The 19,500-nt window shown below is 35.3% G+C and overlaps 1 protein-coding gene across 13 annotated transcripts in view; it reads left to right on the forward strand.

Annotated features, from left to right (window-relative positions):
* The window catches only part of MPDZ (multiple PDZ domain crumbs cell polarity complex component), a 164,523-nt gene that overhangs the window by 65,708 nt on the left and 79,315 nt on the right, over nt 1–19,500 (forward strand). For 6 of the 13 annotated variants that reach the window (XM_041761409.1, XM_041761415.1, XM_041761420.1 and 3 more), the window contains 10 exons: nt 5,625–5,808; nt 6,118–6,186; nt 6,789–6,878; nt 8,484–8,593; nt 10,992–11,138; nt 12,026–12,190; nt 13,161–13,346; nt 14,503–14,712; nt 16,394–16,507; nt 18,789–18,956. In XM_041761409.1, the coding sequence (XP_041617343.1) occupies nt 5,625–5,808; nt 6,118–6,186; nt 6,789–6,878; nt 8,484–8,593; nt 10,992–11,138; nt 12,026–12,190; nt 13,161–13,346; nt 14,503–14,712; nt 16,394–16,507; nt 18,789–18,956 (1,443 nt within the window). The remainder of the gene's footprint in view (nt 1–5,624; nt 5,809–6,117; nt 6,187–6,788; nt 6,879–8,483; nt 8,594–10,991; nt 11,139–12,025; nt 12,191–13,160; nt 13,347–14,502; nt 14,713–16,393; nt 16,508–18,788; nt 18,957–19,500) is intronic. The other 7 variants (XM_041761414.1, XM_041761419.1, XM_041761421.1 and 4 more) reach the window with 5 other exon arrangements.

Genomic DNA, 19,500 nt, shown 5'->3' on the forward strand with positions numbered 1-19,500 from the left:
GCTGCCCAAGGTCCTGATTTGGGCTTTGGCGACCTTAGCTCATATGGATAAGTGTAATGATACTGAACAGAAACTGCTCTCAAGAAGGCTTGAGATTTTTATGTTTATCAACCACTTCTTCAGTCTGTTAATAATACTGGCTCCAGAATTTCTTCCCAGTGTAAAGTGCTAGGTGCCGAAATTTGGGAAAATAGATACCATTATTCACATATTACAGATGAAGATACTGAGAAATTTGAATTGAAATCTAGTTTTAAAAGTCCATAGTTGTAACATATCAATTTCTTCTCTGCCGGTACCATATCTGACGTTTGGGTAAGGAATATGTTTTTATATTTAGGCCATCAAATTTTGAAAATAAAGGAAGGCTGCAGTTTTTAAAAATCTTTTTGAACTTTATTGCTGCTAAGTTGACAAAATCATATGCATTTGATTTTTTAAAATGAAATTGAATTTTTAAAGAGTCGAGTAATAAACATCTATTGCAATTGAAAACTTAACCTAAATTCTGTGAATTTTAAGAATGTTTATTTTTTTTTTAGATTTGCATTTTTCTTGTTACTCAGCATGGGGCCTTATATGCCACTATTTTTTTACTTTGGATTTTAAATCTGGTTAACCTCCCAGGCAGTTAGAGTATTTTGAGTAAATTTTACAGGAAGAGAATGTATTGGTAGATTTACCAAATCTTGTCTGAGAATCTCTTCTGTTGCCTTTGCACACTTTGACAATTTGAGGATAACAGAAACTGCACAAGCGGAACTCAGGGGAGATAATCTTTTTGTTTTGTTTTGTTTTTTAAAGATTTTATTTATTCATAAGAAACACAGAGAGAGAGAGAGACAGAGACACAGGCAGAAGGAGAAGCAGGCTCCATGCAGGGAGCCCAGTGTGGGACTCGATCCTGGAACTCCAGGACCACGCCCTGGGCCGAAGGCAGGTGCTAAACCACTGAGCCACTCAGGGATCCCCAGGGGAAGATAATCTTAAACAACTTTGAAAATTTTGTCATCAGTTGTCCCTTTTAATTTTCAATAGAGAAGGATCTTCCCTTTCCCCTGGAATAAATCTTAGACAAGTATCATGGCTTACAGTATTCTCAGAGAACAAAATGTCTAATGGCCAGTCACCAAACATGGTCCCAATTTTGTAATTGAAAATTTCTCACTCTAAGTAATAATTGAATTTCAAACTATACTCCTGGTGTAGTGGAAGCCAGCTCTGGCTTACATCGGGATAGAGAGTATATGATCCACTTTATCTTTATCTACCTTGCTATTCTTTTTCTCCTCACCTTCTTATGATAGTTTCTGGCCCTACCACTGTAAAGGTGAGAGAAGGAAGAGAAAGGAGGATGAGTAGACATTTTGTCCTTGACTGACTCTGCTGTAAGATAGTTTTGAGCCTGGCAGATGTTTAAATCTGTATCTTAAGGTTCCTTCTTGGATTCTTGGGATATCCTAGTTCAGATGTTTGTTTCAACTTCCCAGGACAGATGGTGGATTTTTCATCTGATTCTTCTTACCTTTGACCCCTGGGATCTAGGAGGTCTACTCTATAGATTCTTTTGGGGGTACCATTACTCCTTGGGGGTATCTTGGGTAGGTTTCAAAATGACTTGAACCTGACTTTCTCATGTTGTGTGACCCTCCTCAGGACTCTGCCCAAAGTTAGGCACTTCTCAATATAATAGCAATTTTCTCTTGCTCCATTGTCAGAGCAACTGAACAGCCTCTTCTTATCCTCTTTATGGAGTTAGACACAACCCACCACATCCTCTCTACTACAGGTCACAGAACTCTTATGACCTGAGGCCAAAGGTAAAACATTTAAGTGGGTGGCATGAGGACTTACAAGAGTCTTGTCTCTTTAAAGGAAAATAAGACAAACTCCTGTTAAATTTTTCCTAATCTTTGACAATCCAGTCCTTTTATACCCTAAATGTGTACAAATTTTCATTCCTTCCTACTTGGTTTAAATTTCTGCCTGGTGGGCTCTCATAGCTCACCGTGGTATAGGATATAAATTATCATAGCATCTCAACTATAATTTCCATTTTTACATGTATACTATTAAGTATAAAACTCTTGGTTCAGTTGGCCTGGATGGCTCAGTCAGTTAAGCATCCGACTCTTGACCTCAGCCCAGGTCTGGAGCTCAGGTTCATGAGTTCAAGCCCTACATTGGACTCTGTGCTGGGTCTAGAGCCTATTAAAAAACAAGAAACAAAAACTCTTCGTTCGTAGTTTCTTTACCACAAATTCTATGGATAATCTTCTCACTCTATTACCTAGATGCTGGTAGATTTCTTTCTTTCTTTTTTTTTTCTTTTGGTCTTTGAAATCCATGAATTTTACCAGGTTCTAAGTGTTAAGTGTTTTGTTTTTTAAATCTGTTTTCTGGTGTTTCATGTACTTCTTTGATTTGTAGACTAAGATGAATTTCCCTAAACTCCTAATCATGTCTTTGCTTATTTTTTTTCTCATTTGTTCGCTTTTCCTTACAATTCTTTTCTGTTAATTTCGTAGGGCAGCCTATATGCCTTTAGTCTTATTTCTCTTATCATCTGTTTATTCTTTTCCTCTGAAATATGGGAAAATTTTATATTCCTGCCTTCCATTTCCTGGCTTTGTTTTTGGAGTATTTAAAATCCTGTTGACTGCCCTCATTGTAACTATTTTCCTTTTCTTTTCTGGTAGATATTATTTTTTCTTTGCAACTATAATCCGTACTTCCATAAATGCAATGAAATACGAATCCTTTGAAGGAAAATTTCAAAAGATATCTTTCCTCCTGTTCACTGCTGCAACTATTTCGTTGGAAGATGTTTGTAATGATGCCTCAGTGCAAGCACTGTCTTTTGGACTGTGATATCTTATTTCATATCCTGTTATCCTTGGTCATTCATAGTAAGAATTATGCTTGTACAAATGGGATTTGAAATAAGATCTGCTGAAGATTAAGTTGGTTTTGTCCACATGATTTAGGAATTAACAAAGCAAGAAGGAAAAGGAACATTTAAATTTATTCAGGTTTTGCTTGTAGATTAATAAAGCAGAAACCAGTGCTGAAGCATCACAATGGGGGATTTTTTTTTTGCCTCTGTGTATTGAGAGATTGCTTTCTGTGTTTGGTGTGGAACAGGAGTTGGGGTTGTGCGTGCATGCATGTGTGCATAGTGTAATTTCATTGCATAATCCCATGCTGCTGCATGCTCCCAGCATGGTGTGGGCTTTAGCACTTGGTGTGATTTTTTGGAATCACTGGTTATCCACATGTACCATCTGACTGCCTCCTTTTTTTCTTTTTAAAAGATTTTATGTATTCATTCATGGGAAACACAGGGAGAGAGGCAGAGACACAGGCAGAGGGAGAAGCAGGCTCCTCGGGGGGAGCACAATGTGGGACTGGATCCCTGGACTCCAGAATCATGCCCTGAGCCAAAGGCAGATGCTCATCACTGAGCCACCCAGGAGTTCCCTGACTTTTAATAAAAGACTCGTTGAATTTTACTGGAATTTTTTCTTCTAGGCCAAACAAGCTATTATCTCACATAGAAAGATTCAGCTGGCCTGCCTTGGATCTGATCTTGTCCAGACCACTCCTAATAGAAATTTCCTCCAAGTTACTGGCAGAGGGACTTTTATTTTTCCATGGTTTCCAGTTTTGTTGGGAGTGTTTTCTCTTGTTACATTTTTATTAGTTATTCTGAAAGGGAATCAACAGGGTGAAGGTATGAGGAGTTACTTACTAAATACCTTATAAAATGTAAGATTATTATCTAGAGAAACCTAGAAAAATCTAAATCAGAGGTCTCTAGATTTTTGAATATCTCCATCAATAAAAAAATCAACCACTCCTTTCTCTCTCCTCTTTATATGTTTATATATGATATATATTTTATATATAGTTTATTTACATTTACTATATTTATATATAGTGTTATTTACATATATAGTGTTTTATATACATACTTCATTTATACATTATGTGTATCTGTATATAAAAATGGAATTTTAAAATATGTTTAATTAGAAGTTTTATTATATTCTTTCAGAAACCTCTGAAATAAGATACTTTATCTTAGAGACCTCTGACCTAGTAATTCCTATTTATTTATTTATTTGAGAGAAAGCATGAGCAGGGCAAGGGTCAGAGAGAGAAGCAGGCTCCCCACTGATCACAGGGCCCAACTCAGGGCTTGATCAGATCCCAAAATCCTGACCTGAGCTGAAGGCAGATGCTTAACTGGTTGAGCCACCCAGGCATCCCAATTCTCATTCATTTAGTAAATAATTCAGTGCCTAATATGGCCAGTGCTGTACTTAGAAAAGCATGCCTCTTACACAGCCATTTTATACCCATTTCACAATTCAAAAGAAATATCAATGACTTTGAATTTCAATGTTAAATTTATTGTTCCACTTTTCCAAACTGTTTTCAATGTAGTTTTGAAATTTTGTAATCTTCAATGAAATTTTTAAAAATAAGGTACTATAATCTGCATTTATCTATTCCAAAAGGTAATTTGCTTTACAAAGAAATCCTTACATATGGATCAATGGCTCTGTATTCCCATTTGGGGTGAATATCTACTGACCAGACAGGAGTACGTTTTAGTGACAGAAGAGCCTGTCTTCTTGGAGCATGCAGTCACAAACTAATAATGACAGAAAATGTAAAATGAAAATTCTGCTAAATGCTGGGAAGGAGAAATTGTAAAGGGACTTTGACTATAGTCAACCTTAGGATAGTTCACTTATGAAAGTAACTATTGCACTGAGATCTGAAGCAAGTACAGATATTTTCTGGGTGGACAGATGAGAAGAGCATGGGCTGGAGCGAGGCCAGAGGGTCTAGACTGGGGGAACAGAAGCTGCAGAGGCTTGGGGGCTCCTGGCTGGGGGGAACATTGCAGGACAGGAATGGAAATGAGCCCTCGGGGGCTGGAGGAGATAGTGATAGGCAGCACCATGCTGGATGATACTGCTGGTGGAATTGGGGACAGTTGACACAGTAATGTTCACAGTATGGAAAGGTGGCCTAAAGAGTGTTCTGTGGAAGGCAGGCTTAGGACAATATGATCCTATCTGTAGTTTGGAAAGATCACGGGGCATCTTTAAATGTTTTATCTTTTGTGAACTAGAAAGAGGGAAAATTATGTATTTTCTGAAGAGGCAAAGACATAAAAAGGAAGGTAGTTTTGTCAGTTTTCTTTTTTTAAAGCTGGGATAAGTATGATATGGAATACATCAGCACTCTCAGAGACCACTTTTGTCACTGTCTTATACACTTTTATATCCTGAATATTGCTGGTTTCCAAACTTGACTGTGTATCAGGCAGGATCACCTGAGGAATATAAAAGAGTATTCCCACCTTGGAACTGTTGGCTCATAATACCCAGAAGTGAGACAGCATGATCTGTAATAAATAAAACAAAACTTTCTGGGTAATTCTAGTGTGTCTAAGTTATTACTGGTCCTGAAACAGGTGTTAGTTCATTCTCCAATTAGGGGAGAACTCAGTCCTGTTCTTTTCCCACTAACAAGCAGTAAACATGCATTTGGTGAATTGATAATACAAATATTCATTCATTTTTTAATGTGTCTTGCTCTTATCACAGGTGGATGGCACAAACCTTCAGGGTTTTACCAATCAGCAAGCAGTAGAGGTGTTGCGACACACAGGACCAACTGTGCACCTGACACTAATGAGAAGAGGAGTGAAGCAGGAGGCTGAGCTCACGTCAAGGGAGGATGTCACAAAGGACATGGTTTTGTCTCCTTTGAATGCCAGTGGAAACAAAGGTAATGCCAGCCTAAACTGGTTTTCAGTTAGATGCTTATATCACTTAGCTATTTTTCTAATTCTAAAATTATTTAAAGAATAGCATTTAATCTTCACTATTCATTATGAACCAAATAAAAAGGAAATTTGATGACTAGTTCTGGACTAACCAGAACTAGTGCTGAGTCCATTCACTGTAGAATAGGCTTCGGAAGAGAGCAGGTATCTTTCTTTCCTGTTTATCCAGTTACCATTTCAGAGTTGGCAACGTGTGTTTACCTTTCCATCACTGCCTCACTTTTGGGTGTCATTCCATGTTTCCTCTTTAGGGGGAATCTGTTCTGCCTTTACTGTGTATGCAAGCCTCACATTTCTAAATGTCCAGCCTTTCCTTGCAGGTATCTACTTTTAATAACACGTTTTACAGTGTCATCCATAAGCTGTTAGCATGTGAATATCTCTGAAAATTAGTAGCTGACTGATGTAAGTGAAAAGTTTGTTGGTAGAAGTTAGGCTTTTGGTTTGAAAATGCTGTTTCATTTCCTAAACTAGTGACCATTCCGGTTATTTATGCCATATACTGTTTATTACAATACTAAGAGAAAGGGAGGCAAATCACATGAGAAATTTATTCTTTTCTTTAGAGAGAGAGTGAGAGACAGAATGAGTGGGGGAAAGGAGAGGGAGAGGGAGAATCTCAAGCAGACTCCCTGCTGGTGCAGAGCCTCATGTGGGGCTCAGTCTCAGGACCCCTGAGATCATGACCTAAGTGGAAATCAAGAGTCAGACACTTAACTGACTGAGCTACCCAGGCGCCCCGACAAATATATTCTTTGTCATGTTAATAGGAGAACTTCCCTTTAAGTACAAGTGGTTATTGAAAAGTTTAACTAACAAAAACACTCATCTTGGGGGGTCAGATAAATACAGTGGGATTTGAAAAACTTCATGTGCTTCATTATACTATAGATGTAACTACTAAAATATTCTTATCTTTAAGAAAATTATGAAAAAGATGAGGATTCTTCATCTTTGAGTAGAAACACCAGCATATTACCAATTGAAGAAGAAGGTAAACACCTGGAGCCAGGTTATTATGTTCTTTATTGTTTGTTCGTTTTTTAGAGGAATGTCTTTTGTAAAAGTGATTAAGCCTCTATGGATAGTATATTATTTAAAAGAAATCTATCAAAAAGGAAAGAGAGATACTTTTCAGTCTTTATTTATAGATGAAATTAATTTTTCTGGTAAGTTAAATAGTTCATTTATACTTGGCATATTTTCTGGCTGTACGTTTTTCTATCTTACATATTTTTAAAACCAGAACCTTTTAGGAATCACTTAGGTACAAGGTTTTATGTCAGTCCGCTTACTTCAGTACAGTCAATATGTCCATATCTTATTGAGCAAGTAATAATAAGATTATAAAGTATTTTTAAAATAAACATGAGAATCTTTTTTAAATTGTAAGCTCTTGGGAATGAAACTGGCCAGTTTTGGGAGGCTTTTTCTTGTCCATTTCTCAAAAATTCTAAATCTTAGATGGGAAGTTATTTAGAAAGGAATTGTATAGAGAAATTATTAAACCTTTCTGAGATTTCCTTAACTATGAACCTAGGCTCTATCAAGCCATTTAAACATTTTTTAGAGCAGTATTGCTTTAACATGTAATTATGTCAGAATATACTGCCATGTTTAGGCTGGGAGCTATGTGCTTTCCTTACCTGTCACATTGATTTATGTGCTTTGGTAACTTAAATTCATTGAGCAGAGTCCAAGACTGATCTCCCTTCATGCATATACTGCCCTTCACTAGATAGTTACATTGAAGCTCTGTGGTTCTTTAAAATATCTACTTCATTATTAATGTTTTTTTCCCTGCTGAAAACCTTTATTTTATTATTTTAAAGGAATATTTGTGTTTGCAGTAATATCCTAGGAGTGATCTGTAGGATTCATATGTGTTAATTCCATTGCATTGCTAATTATTTAAACTAAGAGTAGTGGGAAAGAATAAAAAGGTTTTAGAGCTTGAAACTTGAGGTAGTAAGTAGAGATGGGTGTGGAGGATCACTTCAAAAACCCAGATCATGTCTTTGCTTTGGTGAATATGCATTTGGGAGGAGGAGGGGAAGAAGCTCTAGACTTAGAATCAGAAGTCCCCGATTCTTTCTTAAACTAAGGAAAAACTTGTAAATGATTGTAATGCATCTACCCTAGTGCTGGTCCTCAGACAACATACAAAAGAAATTAAACAGACTCATAGATACAGGAAACAACTGTTGGATACCAGAGTAGGGAGGTGTTTGGAAACAGGCAAAATAGGTGATGGGGATTAAGAGGTACAAACTTTGGTTGTTAAAACTATTGTCATGGGTATGCATTGTATAGCTTGGGGACTATAGTCAGTAATAATCTAATAACCTGATGTGACAAATGGTAGGTAGGGTTATTGTGGGGATCATAATGTATGAAAATATTGAACTACTATGATACATACCTGAAATCAGCAGGATATTGTTTGTCTGTTACACTTCAATAAAAAATGTGTAGAGAAATAAGAGTAACTTATAAACTAGGTAAAGAGTCAGACTTGCCACAACAGACAGGTTCTGATCAATGTCTTTGAAATAGAATGTAAAATTATGGAAATTTTTGTAGTTTGTCACTAACTTAATTGTGTTGACTATTTCAGGGTATCCATTATTGTCAGCAGAGATAGAAGACATAGAAGATGCACAACAACAGGAAACTGCCCTACTGACAAAGTGGCAAAGGATTATGGGGATTAATTATGAAATAGTGGTAGGTTGGCTTAGCTTCCCTAACTTCCTAGCTTGTAGCTCTATTTGAACAAGAAGTTTATGACAAAAATGAAGATGATCTTCCTAAAGAGTACTAGAGAAGTGGCAAATGCCCAGGACTATTTTGAAGACCTAAATGCATTGATTCAGGTTGATTCAATGCATTGATTAAAAAATTCAGGTTGGAGAAAGTTGAGTGGTAACAAAGCAGCTGAAATAAATGAGATGAAAATTTTAGAACTTGCAATTCATCAATATTTTAATATTTTGAGCAGTAGTGTGTATTATATAGACAAAAGAAAGGAGTGTTGTTCTTTTTATTCTTGAATCGGAAATTTATAGAAAGAACCAGAATAGAGTAACATAATTTACTTAAAGATAAAATAAAAATCATTATGATCTATATAAAATTCTTTTAAAAAAATTTTTAAAAAAATATTTTATGTATTTATTCATGAGAGACACAGAGAGAGGCAGAGGCACAGGCAGAGGGAAGAGAAGCAGGCTCTATGCAGGCAGCCCAGTGCGAGACTCAATCCCAGGACCCCGGGATCACGATCTGAGTCAAAGGCAGATGCTCAACCCCTGATTCACCCCCGCGTCCCTATATAAAATTCTAAGAAGATTTTTCCCACTCTGTCCTTATATATTTATTTTCCTTAAGTGGTTTAATTCTATATCCTCTATTCATTCCATTTATGCCATAGTGAATATTTTATGTTTATTAACAGTTTGCATATCTCATATAGTAATTATGACCTGCTCTCCTAAAAACAGAGTTAATGAAGGTGACACAAATGATCAATCTAGATGTATACCAGCAAATTTCAGGGATTTCAAAAGGAAAAATACTATGTTAACTAGAGTTTTTCATATTGCTTAGAATATTCAAACAACTCTAGGAGAGATCAAAGAATAAATGTCATATAATGAAAACTAGCATTTATTGAGCACTTTGTGCAAAGCAGTATTCTTAGTGTTGCATTTAATCTTCCTGTGACAATGATCTTTTTTAAATACTCGGATAGTATAGCTGTTGTTTCCATTTTATTCAAGGTGAGGAAGAATACAATAAGGTCCAGCTTCACAATGGTTAATTTAGCATGAAAAGAAAGTTGAGAGATTCCTTCTAAGGGGGGAAGGTTAACATGGCTGGGATGTATACCTGAGACTGTACTACTTTGATGATAATTGAATAGTGAAGGGAACTTTTTAATGAATCCCTTTGTCATAGAGGTAAGACCCAGGACCATGAACTTTTGACTGTCTTTTGGTGCACATTGTTTCTTGGTGGTACTCCCAGTAATCTGTCAAGGGCAAAGTGTGCTCTGGTAAGAACTAAGTTGTTTATTGGCCGTCATCAAACAAAAGTAAGATAGATCTGACTTTAAATTGTTTGATATGTAGTTATACAGCATAAATGTGGTCCTAAGAGTAGTGGTATAGTAGAAGAAGGATTGATGGACATTACTGGGAAAGGATTTGGAGGGCTGCTCAGGTGAAGTGATATTTAAATTGGGTTTTAAGGAATGAGAGGATTTCATCCACAGTAGATTTCAAAATGGAATGATGTAGCTTCTGATAATAACTACACATATTAGCAAGATTTTAAAGAGATCTTTTTTAATTAAACACTGTTTTTCTTAGTCACACTATCCCTCAGATTCCTGAACTATAAAATACAGGGGATGAAGTAGATCGATCATCTTTAGTATACCTTCTTATTTTAATATTATAATCTTTGGATAATTTGTGAAAATGGGATATTTCGTAACATCCTTCATTATTTAATGCAGCAGTAGAAAATGGAAATTCGTTCTCCTGTTTTAAGCTTTGGCTGAAGACCAGTGTTGTCCATTGATACCAGCATAAGGTTAGGAATGTGAGCCCTCGGCTCAGACATTCCAAATGTCAAAGTTGTTTTATAGCTGTGTGACCCTGGGTAAGATACCCTCTTTAAATTTCATTTTCCTAATTTGGGAAACAGGGAGACATTGGGGTTCTTTATGAGAAGCACAAGATAATCTATGTAATGAAGTTTTGGCACATAAGTTAGGAGCTAAGTATGTATCTTTTCTATACTGTTGTTCAAGCTCAGGCATTTGATTTCTTCTGTGGTAGTTTAGATTACCCTCCATTTGTTATTAACATCTATTGGCACTGCATGGTATCTGGGGTGCTGGCACCTGGCTCCTTCCTCTGGATTTGTGTTGGTTAATGAAACTGATAGAACATCAGTCTTTTTTTCAGAGGCAAAGCTCCAGAGCTTTGCAGCTCTATCATAAAAGGTTTTTGAAGCTTTTTTGAGAAAGTTGACTTTTTGGAGAGTGAACATAAAATATACACATGAGAAAAAAAATGAGAAAAATCCTAGATTCATGATGATTTTTTCCTTTCAGGTTGCCCATGTGAGCAAGTTCAGTGAGAACAGCGGGTTGGGGATAAGTCTGGAAGCAACAGTGGGACATCATTTTATCCGATCTGTTCTACCAGAAGGTCCTGTTGGACACAGTGGGAAGCTTTTTAGTGGAGATGAACTGTTGGAAGTAAGGAGCTATGCCATTCTTCCATACCCTTAAATAAAATTCTGAAAAGGCTGCAGGAGGCTTAATGTGTAATAATAATATGCATAATAAGTAAGTTCTTATTTTAAATTTCCCCTCCAAAGGGTACTTGAGAGAAATATGCAAGTAAAAATCTACCTAAAGTAGAAATTTCATAACTGTGTGTAGATTGATTCTTCAGACCTAATTCCATGATGGGTGTTTTGTTTGTTTGTTTGTTTTAGTCCAGAAAGCTGTAATAACTTTCTTTTAAACAATTTAAAACACTTTTAAAATTTTTAGAGCAGGTAATACTTTCACATGTTTTAGAATCACAGAGAAAGTAAAGAGAGACTGTGAACAATCTCTTACTTGTGCTAATCCAGCCAGTTCTCATCACCCTTCATTAGGTAACTACTGTTTTATTTGGTACAGTGTAGTTTTCCAGATATGTTTAATGAAGAACTAAGAAAATTTGGATACATTGTTTCCTCCCACTTTTAAAAGTATACTGGCTTATAATATGTACCATTTTCCATTTTGATTTTTCTTTACTTAATGATATAAAATGTCAATTTGTAAAATACTCTGTTCCTTTTCCTTTCATCCCTGGGTACTTTTTTTATTACTTCTCCCTTTCCAAACTATTACGCTGGCACTTGAAACAGGGGTGAAAGATAGTGATTTTTCTGTGGGCCCTTAGAAGGTGCATTTCCAACACAAATCTGAAGTTGTTTTAGATCATACGACTGTAAGTAACTAGTTCTGAGCACAACAGAACTATGGTAATCACCACAGTAAAATTCATATTTATTTAATCAAATATTGGTTTCAGAAGAGTACTCATGTTATGAAATGTTCTCTCTTGGGCAACTTATCTTTTCGCACAGGTGAATGGCATAACTTTGCTTGGGGAAAATCATCAAGATGTGGTGAATATTTTAAAAGAACTGCCAATAGAAGTGACAATGGTGTGCTGTCGACGAACTGTGCCACCCACCAGCCAGTCAGGATTGGATAGTCTGGACTTATGTGATATTGAACTGACAGAAAAGGTATCAGATTTGAGAATAGTCAGAATAAATAATGGAAAGTCTAAATGGCATCTAAAATTTCTAACCTTTTTTTCTTTGATTTGGCATTCGATTTCCTCAAAATCAGTGGCTTGTAGGAAAGACCTTGGTATCAGACAAACATGCGTTTGAATCAGACTTAACACTAGTTCTGTGACCTTGGGCAAGTCATTTCATCTTTCTGAATCACACTTTCTTCACTGTAAAATCTGCATCACAGTGCCTGTCTTCAGAAGATTGTTCTGTTCTTTAAAGAAGAACATAATATAATATATGCATATATCCTTTCTGTGACTTTAGGTCTTATTTGAATATTTTTATACTTTTTAAATATGAGAAATTTGAGCTCATTATACTGCATGTCAGATAATATTCTGTGACATCCAGGCCTCTCATTTTCAAGGCAACACAGGTAAGAAATCACACAGTCTTTAAGCCCAGACCAATCTGACTTCAAATCTTATCTTGCTACTGTGCATGCTAATTTATTAATGAAATAATCATGTGCATGGGTTACAACATTTTAGAACGTTTGTTTGCAGAGAGTACAAACTTTTACAGATAGCCATTTCCTCTTGAATTATTATGTATAAGAATTTTTTCTTTAATATTAAAGTAGGTTTACATTTTTTTTTTCTCACTACAGAGGTGATTCAGATACCGTCAAAACTACCCAGAGTCATGCTGCTGAGATGTAACCATTGTGTGTTTTTATAGATCTTTGAACCATACATTTTTAATGTCTGTTCCATGTTAGGTATTTCTGTCTCTTTAACAACCTTCAGTAATTACTACCTTAATTTGTAAAAGTTTCATGGTAAGCTGTTGCTATTCTTATTTGTGAGTGGCTTGTTCTGGACAGATGCTGGGACTCTCCCTTTTTCTTGTAGTGTTGGCATATGTCTGCTAATCTAGTGCCTCTGAAATAAGAGCTGTCTGGTCTGTTCCTCAGCCTCATGTAGATCTAGGCGAGTTCATTGGGTCCTCAGAGACTGAGGATCCTGTGCTGGCGATGACTGATGTGAGTCAGAATGCGGAGGAGGTTCAAGGACCTTTGGCCATGTGGGAGGTTGATGTTCAACACATCGAGTTGGAGAAAGGGAACAAAGGACTTGGTTTTAGCATTTTAGATTACCAGGTAAATATATCTTATTTTTAACAATTTTTTTTAAAAAGATAATGTATACTCAAGGTATATTGTAGATAAGAGAAAAAGCAGTTAATATTTTAGAGTTATCAAAGACATTTCCTTGTTTCTAGCGAATCTTCTCAAATAATAATTTATATGATTCATTTATCATGAAGGGTTTCTTTTAACACTGAATTCATAGAGCTCTTCTAGATTTCAGCTCTTGAAAATTTGAAGAACATACAAAATACATGTAGGAATATCATAGAAATACAGTTTTTTGGGGGGGAGTATGTGACATTTTTGGGGGGTAGTATGTCTACATTATTTGTATTTCCATGCTCATAATTGATAGTTCATATTTCAGTGGTAAGACTAAAGTATCAAATACTTATTTCTTTTGCCTGTAGTGAATGAGAGTTCTAATTGAATATGGATTCTTGTCATTTGACTAAATGACTAAATTTATGAAGAAGCTTAAAGTGGTCAAGTGTGGCATCCTTACCCTGCATTGTGTTCTATGCTGAGTAACGGAGGAAATGCTTATGCTTCTGTAAAAGAGCCCAGCTGTTGCTCCTCATTAATTAATACTGAACCAGAGAGCCATCTCCAATGACTCCCGGGAGTTGTATTCTTTGTAGGGCTTGATTGTGGAGCCCCTGTTCTAATATTAAGGTTTCTGTGTATCTGAAAACACTGCATCATCGCATGCTGTATGGACTCTTTCTGTATCTTTTCATTTCAAAAAAAATAGGGCTGGCCTGTAGTACTCTCACATCTACTGATGTTCCACAACGGTAGCATCCTATTTAACAAACACTGTTAATAATTCCTGTATCTGATGTCTAGCCTCAGAAAACAGAAGATTGGACAATTTAAAATTATAATTTTATAGTGATCTGTACAGTTGAAGTGGTCTTCTCAGAAACAACTTGGTACTTTAGGATACCATCCTTTAGGGAAACTCTCCCAAAACTCGTCAAAATGGAAACAGCCTTTATCTAGGTAATTCGTTAGAAGTGTCGCATGAAAATTCTTTTTTCAGGCCTTAGAAACAGTTACACATCCATTATAATTCAGTGGCAATCTATAAAAACATATTTTCAATAAAAAGGAGCTAGCTTCTTTTTTTTTTTTTTTTTCTTTCCCTTTCTCATTCTGTCAGGATCCTATTGATCCAGCAAGCACTGTGATTGTAATTCGTTCTTTGGTGCCTGGTGGCATTGCCGAAAAGGACGGTCGGCTTCTTCCTGGAGACAGACTGATGTTTGTCAATGATGTTAACCTGGAGAATAGCAGTCTCGAAGAAGCTGTGCAGGCACTGAAGGGTGCGCCATCGGGAACTGTGAGAATTGGAGTTGCTAAACCTTTACCTGTAAGAATTCCGATCTTATCGATCTTAAATTTGTAAAAAAAAAATGGCTTTTAGGCTGACTTTTAGTTTCAGAAGTGGTTTTCACGAGTGAACCATGACTTCAGTTTTCAGCAATATGGTTGTTGACTGTATGTGGGTAAAGATGTAATTTTGAGTAATATTTTTTAAAAGAATAAAGGAGAGAAAACAAAATTCAGAAATAAATATTTAACTTTATGTTATGGATTTGTAGTACACTTTTGATCTTTTTTATTGGATGATAAAATCATGATGAGTATTGAATCGAATATTTTGAAGGAAATATGCCTTACTATACCAAATGTAGTGGGGTATTAGAGAAATTAATAGCATTAACAGCTAACGGTAGAATCTTCAAATAGAGTAAAATAAAGTAGAATCTCTGTCAGTGTGGTGTAAGATCCTGCATTCTATTGATTTCAACATGTTTCTTGTCTAATGACTGCAGAGCAAGAAATTAAACCTTTTGCAGTGGGTTCATCAGCTTGTGGCTCTTCTCCTGGGAGAGAATAGCCTTCCTGTCATTGACTAGTATAGTATTAAAAACAATCAGTTCATGCTACATAATGTCAGTTTGTTTCTTAGGTATATTGATTACAACATAGCACTGAATTGCAAGTAAATATTAGGGGCATTCTCAATGTTTGTGGGATTTTTTCAAGGTATAAATATATTTTTAAGTTGAAGGGCAAATACACCTTTTTTTAAGAAATCACAGACACATCGGTACATTTGCATAAACATCCAATAACAATTTGTTGACTTTATGAAAGAATTTGTTCAAATAGTAAGCTTTGTTAATATATTTGCAATGTTAATTAAATTTTTCATCCCTTACTTTCTATTCCACAAAGATCTTTGGGAACCTATGAAAATATATTTATGAAAACAGGAAAGGAGGGAACTTTTACATGTGTTGCTAATACAGGGTGATGTAGGGAACACAATCTATTTTAGGCGATTTTATTTGAAATTGGAATAAATATGTTAGGTTTTCTGTCAGTGCGATCAAGGTTGCAATATAATAGATTAGGACTGTAATTTAGATTCTGTACATATAGAGGGTCTTTATTTTTTTCTTGATGTTTTTTAAGCTATGCTCTATTGAGAGACTTCACTGTTGGGTTCTCTGACATTCCTTGTTAAGTAAATCACATTCTTTAAAATAATATTCTAGTAAGGGATGACAGAAATTGATCCTTCCTTTTTAATATTTTTTTCCTGCAACTTCTTTTATATCTTAACACCTAAAAGGCACCTTACTAGTTTTTATATTAAGAAGTCATTGTTTAGCCAGAATATTTGGCAGATAAAACTGACCAGAAAATTATAATAACATAAAAAATTATCGATTTTGATGATATTCTATAAGAAGAATGAAAAAATAGAAGGGGCTCTCATCTAACAGATAATGTATTGGTATTAGAAGAATGTCCTTGTTATATCTTAAATAAAAACATTAAATATTAATATTTATCAAATTTCATGTTCATCATTCTAAGTCACAGGTTGTCATTTGAAAACTTTCTCATTTCTTCCCTCTCCTCTTCTTCCCTGTCCTCTTCCATCCTCCCCCCGCTCCCCCCCCCACCTTTCCTTCCTTCCCTTTTTGCTGTTCTCTCTCATCCTCATCCTCAAACACTGAGCCTCCTTCTCCCTGCAGCTGTCACCAGAAGAAGGGTATGTTTCTGCTAAGGAGGATTCCTTTCTCCACCCACGACACTCTGAGGAGGAAGGGCCGGCTGACAGAGCCCTCTTCAGGGCTGACTTGGCTCTGGTTAGTGGCCTCAGTGTATCAGGTCTTCATTCAGAAATCTTACGTGTTTACGTGTCTTTTTTTTTTTTTTTTTTTTGCCTTTCAAAGTACTCTACAATCTTACTATGTACTCTTTGCTTATTCTGTTTTGGGAAACCAAACATTTTCATTTCAACTCTAGTGGTTCTCATATTTCAAAATAGGAAGAAAAACAACATATGTGAAAACTATTTGTTGGATTAAGGGAAGAAAGTCAGTTAGCAATGCATTCTGCCCACTAGTAGAATTAATCTTTACATTATACCAAAAGTTATTAAAGCACTTGTTTGCTCTCATTTCATACTTGGGCCATTTCTAGTCATTATTTAACTTCTTACAGTTAATTGGTAATTTTGGCTACCTTTGAATGAGGTAAAAAGTATATTTTTTCCATTTGATATAAATAAAGTGAAAATCACATACATTGATTTAGTTATTAAGAACACAAAATCCTCCAAAGTAGTCAAAACCCATGTTTTCTATAATTACAAAATGTAATAAACATCGCTGATTTACTACAAAATTTTAAATTAAACTTTTATTTTTACTTGACCTATATGAAATCATTTGTTGGAATAAATATATTCATGGACCACTGGAGGCCACTGATGAATAATTGTGTGAAACTTATTTCTAAGAACCTGTCTGGGAGAGGAGACAATACTGTAGCAATAATTAAGATATAAAGCTAAACACCAGATAGGAATAAACATGTGGCATTTATACACCATAAATATAACAAATTGTACATCCTATTCCATTACTCCTATTAAAGCCAGGTTCCTGACCTAATTTCCCTTTTGGACAAATGTTGCCCAGTTTAAGAAATATGCTCTGCTTTTTAAGTATTTGTTTCAGTGTATCAGAATAGAATGTGGTTTAAAACCCATGGCATTCTCCATTACATATTTATAACCAGCTGTGTACATTTTGCTTTAGAACAGAGTATGAATTATTTTTTGATTTTGATAATGCTTATTTTTGGGAGACAGTTCTTGTTACTATTTTTCAGTTAACCAGCTCTTGAAATTGCCTTTTAGAAAGTTTTGGTGTATGTTATAATAAATACAGTAATATCACATTACAATCTAATCAATAATCTACAATGGCTTAGTTAATGCCATCTATCTGGATAGTGATGTGAAATATTTACTATCTCGATTGTTGTACATGATGAACATTTGCGAAGGGTAAACCTCTACAAAGTAGTTCACTAGTAAATTTGAACACAAATTTAACATATATTATCAGAGAAAGAGAGTCACTTGAAAGTGGCATACCTGTATTCTTACCATGTTTTTATAAGAATATGAGCTGGTATAAGGTCATAATTCTTCTCCTGGCAAAACATGTTAGTTGAAACCACAAAAAAGAAAAACACATGGGATTCTGCCATCAAGACAGAAAATGCTGATAATAGCAGAGAAGGGTAGTATTAATGTTCTATCTATTCTGGGGCATAACTGTGAGTGAATTGTAAATAGAACTTTAAGCTGATCATGAGTTGATTCTTTCACTTGGTTCTGCCACAGAAGATAGAGATAGGAGTTTTAGATAATATATAGTGAGATTTCCTACTTTATATGAGTTTTCCAACAATAGAAGTTTACAACTTTATAGCTTCCCCATAACCAGAACTAGGGCTTTTATTTCAATATGAAATCACAGATAATCTTTTTGGTTTCTGAAGATCACCAACAAGTTCAGAATCTGCACCTTGAATGGTTTTAAAATCTAGTTGAAAATAACTTAAAATAAGGGTGCCTGTTTGGCTCAATCATTAAGTGTCTGACTCTTGATCTTAGCTCACGTCTTGATCTCAGGGTCATGAGTCAAGTCCCACATTGGGCTCCATGCAGGTGTGGAGCCTACTTAAAAAAAATAAAAATAGAAAAAAAAAATAACAGCCTTGTTGAATGATAGTTTTAGTTGAATAGGAGAAGTGTTGACCTCATCCATTTTATTATAAAATTCTAGGAGTTGGGCAAGTGATATTAAAAAACACTGTGAACTGGGAAAAGGAAATATTTTCCTTAATTTATAATCCACTTAAACTTAGAACCAATCCAGGCCCTTTGTTAATTGTAACCTTAGTCCATTTATTGATAGAATAAATAACTATGTGGGCACCAGTTTGCCCTCATTCTGTTGCCTTAGTCAATCTCTGATGTCTATAAGAAATAGGATGCTTTATAGTCTCAAGTGGAGACTTGTCATGTATGTAACCAGAATTTCCAACTGATATTGTTGTTTTTATTCCTAGGTGGACACAAATGAGGCTGACTTAGCAGATGAATCTACATTTGAGTCTCAGTATTCTCCTGATAATGACAGTATCTACTCCACTCAAGCATCTATTTTATCTCTTCACGGCAGTGCTTGTAGCGATGGCCTGAACTATGGTCCCTCCCTTCCATCTTCTCCTCCCAAGGTACAAAGGAATTGCAATTTTATTTATGGGAAAGCCTTGTGTTTGATTTTTCTAGAGGTCATTGTTTATGGGGAATGGTGGGAGTAGCATGGTAAAGGCATTATGTTTTTCCAGTTACGGATTCATTATCAGATCAAAGTGCAATTTCATTTAGGTAGTGTTGATTGAGCATCTTTTAGACTGGTAGGTGATATTTAAATCTAGGTTCTCTTGTACAGAATGATAGACAAAAGAGTTCAAAGCTTTGAGTAAGATTTACAAAATAGAAAAATTTTGATGAAATGTTTTTCTCAAATTGTGTTTTTAGCTGTGTCTACTTTAGAAAAATCATAAGAACTTTATTTTCTTAATGGTTTTAAAATTGATTTTCATGCAGTTGGATAGTAAAATATTTCTTGCATTAATTTAATATTTACTAGAAAGTTAAATTTAATACTGTCATATGTTTTTATATAAAATGATGCCAAAAATACATAGAAATCAGAGTGAATGGCAAAGTATGGTTAAGTCACTGGATATGAATGAAGAGTTTAGTTATTATTTG

Source organism: Vulpes lagopus, chromosome 7 (assembly GCF_018345385.1).
Source record: "Vulpes lagopus strain Blue_001 chromosome 7, ASM1834538v1, whole genome shotgun sequence".
In the NCBI taxonomy this organism is placed as follows: Eukaryota; Metazoa; Chordata; class Mammalia; order Carnivora; family Canidae; genus Vulpes; species Vulpes lagopus.